Raw genomic sequence first — 6,289 nt, forward strand, 5'->3', positions numbered from 1 at the left:
AGTCCCTCAAACTCTCTGAGGTTTAGTACAGGGCCGTCATAGGCGGGACACATACTGGATGCTTTCCCCAGCCAGAATATTGTAATTAATACCTAGATGGGGGGATGTTGTCAGAGAGAGAGAGAGAGAGAGAGAGAGAGAGAGAGAGAGAGAGAGAGAGAGAGAGCGAGAGCGAGAGAGACAGAGACAGACAGACCTGGCTCTCAAGAGAAGACAGGCTATGTGCTCACTGCCCACAAAATGAGGTGGACACTGAGCTGCACTTCCTAACCTCCTGCCAAATGTATGACCGTATTAGAGACACATATTTCCCTCAGATTACACAGATCCACAAAGAATTTGAAAACAAACCCAATTTTGATAAACTCCCATATCTACTGGGTGAAATACCACAGTGTGCATCACAGCAGCAAGATTTGTGACCTGTTGCCACAAGAAAAGGTCAACCAGTGAAGAACGAACACCATTGTAAATACAACCCATATTTATGTTTATTTATTTTCCCTTTTGTACTTTAACTATTTGCACATCATTACAACACTGTATATAGACATAATATGACATTTGTAATGTCTTTATTCTTTTGGAACTTCTGTGAGTGTAATGTTTACTGTTAATTTCATTTTTGTTTGTTATCTACTTCACTTGCTTTGGCAATGTTAACATATGTTTCCCCTGCCAATAAAGCCCTTGAATAGAATTGAAATTGAAAGAGAGAGAGAGAGAGGGGGCTGAATAGGGATTGTCATTCTGTTTACTGTTAATTTCACTTTTGTTTGTCTATTTCACTTGCTTTGTTAATGTTAACGTGTTTCCCTGCCAATAAAGCTCTTTGAATTCAATTGAATTGAGATACTTACATTCTTCAGTTTCCTACTGCATTCTGAGTCCCTGAAGAGAAAAGGAGAGGTCACTTTCAGTCGCTACAACAAATGTATGGGGAGTTTACACGCTAGCGCCCTCTACTGAGGGCCAACGGACACCGTGCCTCACCTACCGAGGGCCAACGGACACCGTGCCTCACCTACTGAGGGCAACGGGCCAACGGGCACCGTGCCTCACCTACTGAGGGCCAACGGACACCGTGCCTCACCTACTGAGGGCCAACGGACACCGTGCCTCACCTACTGAGGGCCAACGGGCACCGTGCCTCACCGGATGCGGATTCATTCGCCATGTTAAGCTTCGCTAACTGGTTGTAAGTAAAATGACTAGCACGAACGAGTTGACGAAGGCTGTTAAACCGGGTTGGAGTTACCCACAGTCTTGTGGTTTCACCATGTCTTTGAGACGAAGGCTGTTAAACCGGGTTGGAGTTACCCACAGTCTTGTGGTTTCACCATGTCTTTGAGACGAAGGCTGTTAAACCGGGTTGGAGTTACCCACAGTCTTGTGGTTTCACCATGTCTTTGAGACGAAGGCTGTTAAACCCGGTTGGAGTTACCCACAGTCTTGTGGTTTCACCATGTCTTTGAGACGAAGGCTGTTAAACCGGGTTGGAGTTACCCACAGTCTTGTGGTTTCACCATGTCTTTGAGACGAAGGCTGTTAAACCGGGTTGGAGTTACCCACAGTCTTGTGGTTTCACCATGTCTTTGAGACGAAGGCTGTTAAACCCGGTTGGAGTTACCCACAGTCTTGTGGTTTCACCATGTCTTTGAGACGAAGGCTGTTAAACCGGGTTGGAGTTACCCACAGTCTTGTGGTTTCACCATGTCTTTGAATGACACTCACGAGTGTTGACTTGTATGTTTCGACTGGCTGAACGCTCAGGCTGCACTGGAACCAGCTCGTGTGACCAAAGCTCTCGGCAGAGACGTGTAGCCTTCCTAGAAGGCCTAGTTATATATTTATACTCACTCACTCACTCACTCACTCACTCACTCACTCACTCACTCACTCACCTGAGGTTGGCTTGTATGGAGGTGTCCTGAAGGTCTCCCGGATTAAACAGCTGGGAACCTTTCAGACCCAACTCCTCACAGCCTCTGAGGAACACTGACAGGTTGTCCTGGGGAGGGAGGGTGAGGGGAGGGAGGGGGAGGGGAATGGGGAGGGAGGGGGGGGGGGGGGAACGGGGAAGGAGGGGAAGAGAGTAGAGGTTTAGTTTATTAGTAGCATAGTAGTAGTATAGCAGTAGTAATATAGTAGTATAATACTGACGGGTCCAGCAATGGGCCTATGCAACAGTATTAGTGTCGTATTAGTGTAGTATTAGTGTAGTATTAGTGTAGTATTAGTGTAGTAGTATTGCAGTAGTAACACTAGTACTGACCAGTCCAGCAATGGGTCTAGGGCTAGGCAGTATTGTTATGATATGGGGGGTAGATTAGTGTAGTATTAGTGTAGTAGTATTGCAGTAGTAACACTAGTACTGACCAGTCCAGCAATGGGTCTAGGGCTAGGCAGTATTGTTATGATATGGGGGGTAGATTAGTGTAGTATTAGTGTAGTATTAGTGTAGTATTAGTGTAGTAGTATTGCAGTAGTAACACTAGTACTGACCAGTCCAGCGATGGGTCTAGGGCTAGGCAGTATTGTTATGATATGGGGGGTAGATTAGTGTAGTATTAGTGTAGTATTAGTGTAGTAGTATTGTAGTAGTAACACTAGTACTGACCAGTCCAGCGATGGGTCTAGGGCTAGGCAGTAATGTTATGATATGGGGGGTAGATTAGTGTAGTATTAGTGTAGTAGTATTGCAGTAGTAACACTAGTACTGACCAGTCCAGCGATGGGTCTAGGGCTAGGCAGTAATGTTATGATATGGGGGGTAGATTAGTGTAGTATTAGTGTAGTATTAGTGTAGTAGTATTGTAGTAGTAACACTAGTACTGACCAGTCCAGCGATGGGTCTAGGGCTAGGCAGTAATGTTATGATATGGGGGGTAGATTAGTGTAGTATTAGTGTAGTAGTATTGTAGTAGTAACACTAGTACTGACCAGTCCAGCGATGGGTCTAGGGCTAGGCAGTATTGTTATGATATGGGGGGTAGATTAGTGTAGTATTAGTGTAGTAGTATTGTAGTAGTAACACTAGTACTGACCAGTCCAGCGATGGGTCTAGGGCTAGGCAGTAATGTTATGATATGGGGGGTAGATTAGTGTAGTATTAGTGTAGTATTAGTGTAGTAGTATTGTAGTAGTAACACTAGTACTGACCAGTCCAGCGATGGGTCTAGGGCTAGGCAGTATTGTTGTGATATGGGCGGTAGATTAGTGTAGTATTAGTGTAGTATTAGTGTAGTAGTATTGTAGTAGTAACACTAGTACTGACCAGTCCAGCGATGGGTCTAGGGCTAGGCAGTATTGTTGTGATATGGGCGGTAGATTAGTGTGAGGCACATAGATAGACAACATACTAGACTTCCACACCTCATCCCCAGCAACTGGTTTAGGTGATGTGCTCTGGCAGGAAGCCTTGATAATTACTCAGGTGTGATGGTCAGTCCGGGACAGAGAGGAGGCCAGAAACCTCTCGGCCAGCCTTTGTTTTTTTTTGTGTTAGTTCATTAACCTCTTTAGCTGGCAATGCAGTTTGGGTTTTGTATATATTTCTTGTTGTTACCATGAACATATGAATCATTTCCTTGGACTGGACGACCAAAAGGTCAAGACAGAGCTGTCCCTGAACTCGGTAAGTTTGCTGTCTCCTGGGAACATGTAGATCATGTACAACACGGTCGTGATATTGCTGCTGTCTCACATAAACACACACCTTAAAGACCAGTTAACTAGTCCTAGGATAGGGGGCTGTCTCACATAGACACACACCTTAAAGACCAGTTAACTAGTCCTAGGATAGGGGGCTGTCTCACATAGACACACACCTTAAAGACCAGTTAACTAGTCCTAGGATAGGGGGCTGTCTCACATAGACACACACCTTAAAGACCAGTTAACTAGTCCTAGGATAGGGGGCTGTCTCACATAGACACACACCTTAAAGACCAGTTAACTAGTCCTAGGATAGGGGGCTGTCTCACATAGACACACACCTTAAAGACCAGTTAACTAGTCCTAGGATAGGGGGCAGTCCCACATATCCCAGACCAGTTAACTAGTCCTAGGATAGGGGGCAGTCACACATATCCCAGACCAGTTAACTAGTCCTAGGACACTGAGCCAAACTGATTGGAAGTTCAGCTCTTTTTACTGACGAGGATCTTTTCAACTCGTTCAGACAAAATAACAAATATTTCAACTAATTTCGTTAATTGGAGTCAGTAATGCCCAGAGCATACAGAACCCTCTTCCGGCGAACAACTGAAAACTCGAACGAGTCATAATTCTCCAAGCCTCTCCTTCCTTCACCATAGGGGGCTTATTGATGCAGTTTGGTTTTTGGAGTCCCGTGTGGCTCAGTTGGTAGAGCATGGCGCTTGCAATGTCAGGGTTGTGGGTTCGATTCCCATGGGGGGGACAAGAATGAAAATGACTGCACTCATTTCTTACCGTAAGTCGCTCTGGATAAGAGTGTCTGCTAAATGACTAACATGTTAAATGTTATATGTATTGGAGCTGTCATCTGTGACAGACTTGTAAAGGTGTGTTTCAAACAATGTACATTCCTTGGTTGCTAAGCATCTCCGGAGTCGCCGAGCCAGAGAGAGCGTATTAAAGCTACTGTTACGAATCCCGCCGAGGATGGTGCCTCTTCCCGTTCGGGCGGCGCTCGGCGGTCGTCGTCTCCGGCCTACTAGCTGCCACCGATCCCCTTTTCTGTTTTCATTTAGGTTTGTCTAATTGGTTACACCTGTTTTGTGTTTAGGGTAGGGTGTTATTTAAACCCAGTTGGCCCGCCGACGTTTGTGTGTTATTCTGTTTGTTGTGGTGGTGATTTATATAGTGGATTCGGTCCTGATTTATGTTGGACTGTATTTTTGACGCACCTGTTGTTGTGTGGCGTAGCCGTTTCAGAGATTATTTCTGGGTGAAATAATAAATTCCACTTGCTCATTATTACCCTGCTCTCTGCACCTGACTCCTTCATTTCACCATCGGAATTGTGACAGCTACATATTCGTCACGCCAAACCCACTGGCTCCAGGTCATCAATAAGTCTATGCTAGGTAAAGCCCCCCCTTATCTCAGTTCACTGGTCACGATAACAACACCCACCCGTAGCACGCACTCCAGCAGGTATATCTCACTGATCATCCCCAAAGCCAACACCTCCTTTGGACGGATTGCAAAAATCGCTGGAGCTGGAGACTTATATTTCCCTCACTAACTTTAAACATCTGCTATCTGAGCAGCTAACCGATCGCTGCAGCTGTACATAGCCCATCTGTAAATAGCCCACCCAATCTACCTACCTCATCCCCATATTGTTTTTATTTACTTTCTGCTCTTTTGCACACCAGTATTTCTACTTGCACATCATCATCTGCTCATCTATCACTCCAGTGTTAATTTGCTAAATTGTAATTACTTTGCTACTATGGTCTATTCATTGCCTTACCTCCTCACGCCATTTGCACACACTGTATATAGACTTTCTTTTTTTCTTCTATTGTGTTATTGACTGTACGCTTGTTTAACCTGTTTGGGGTGCAGCCCGACACCGGTACACTTATGACAACATCCAGCTCAAAGTGCAGGGCGCGAAATTCAAAAGATATATTTTTTAAATATTTAACTTTCACACATTAACAAGTCCAATACAGCATATGAAAGGTACACATCTTGTGAATCAAGCCAACATGTCCGATTTTTTAAATCTTTTACAGGGAAGACACAATATGTAAATCTATTAGCTAACCACGTTAGCAAAAGACACCACTTTTCTTACTCCATCAGTTTTTTACTCCATCAGTAGCTATCACAAATTCGACCAAATAAAGATATAAATAGCCACTAACCAAGAAACAACTTCATCAGATGACAGTCTGATAACATATTTATTGTATAGCATATGTTTTGTTAGAAAAATGTGCATATTTCAGGTATAAATCATAGTTTACATTGCAGCTACAGTCAGAAATTGCACCGAAAGCAGACAGAAAAATTACAGACACCAACGCCAAATAACTAAATACTCATCATAAAACATTTCTGAAAAATACATAGTGTACAGCAATTGAAAGACAGGCATCTTGTGATTCCAGACAATATTTCCGATTTATCAAGTGTTTTACAGCGAAAACACAATATAGCGTTATATTAGCGTAGCCACAATAGCCAGAAACACTTGGGCGCCGACGACCAGTTCACATGCACGACAGATATTAGAAATAGCATCATAAAATGTTTCTTACTTTTGGTGATCTTCCGTCAGAATGTTGGA

General features: G+C 43.9%; 1 protein-coding gene across 1 annotated transcript in view; it reads right to left on the minus strand.

Annotated features, from left to right (window-relative positions):
* Window positions 1-3,586, minus strand: part of LOC120040815 (LIM and calponin homology domains-containing protein 1-like) — a gene marked incomplete at its 3' end in the record, with an annotated part of 4,988 nt that extends 1,402 nt beyond the window's left edge. The window contains exons 1-4 of the mRNA XM_038985830.1: window positions 3,569-3,586; window positions 1,905-2,011; window positions 861-891; window positions 1-92 (exon numbers count right to left, since the gene is read on the minus strand). The exon at window positions 1-92 is cut by the window's left edge and continues 19 nt beyond it. Coding sequence (XP_038841758.1) covers window positions 1-92; window positions 861-891; window positions 1,905-2,011; window positions 3,569-3,586 — 248 coding nt within the window. The remainder of the gene's footprint in view (window positions 93-860; window positions 892-1,904; window positions 2,012-3,568) is intronic.
* Between the last annotated feature and the right edge of the window lie 2,703 nt (window positions 3,587-6,289).

This window comes from Salvelinus namaycush, unplaced genomic scaffold, assembly GCF_016432855.1.
Source record: "Salvelinus namaycush isolate Seneca unplaced genomic scaffold, SaNama_1.0 Scaffold3821, whole genome shotgun sequence".
Taxonomy (NCBI): Eukaryota; Metazoa; Chordata; class Actinopteri; order Salmoniformes; family Salmonidae; genus Salvelinus; species Salvelinus namaycush.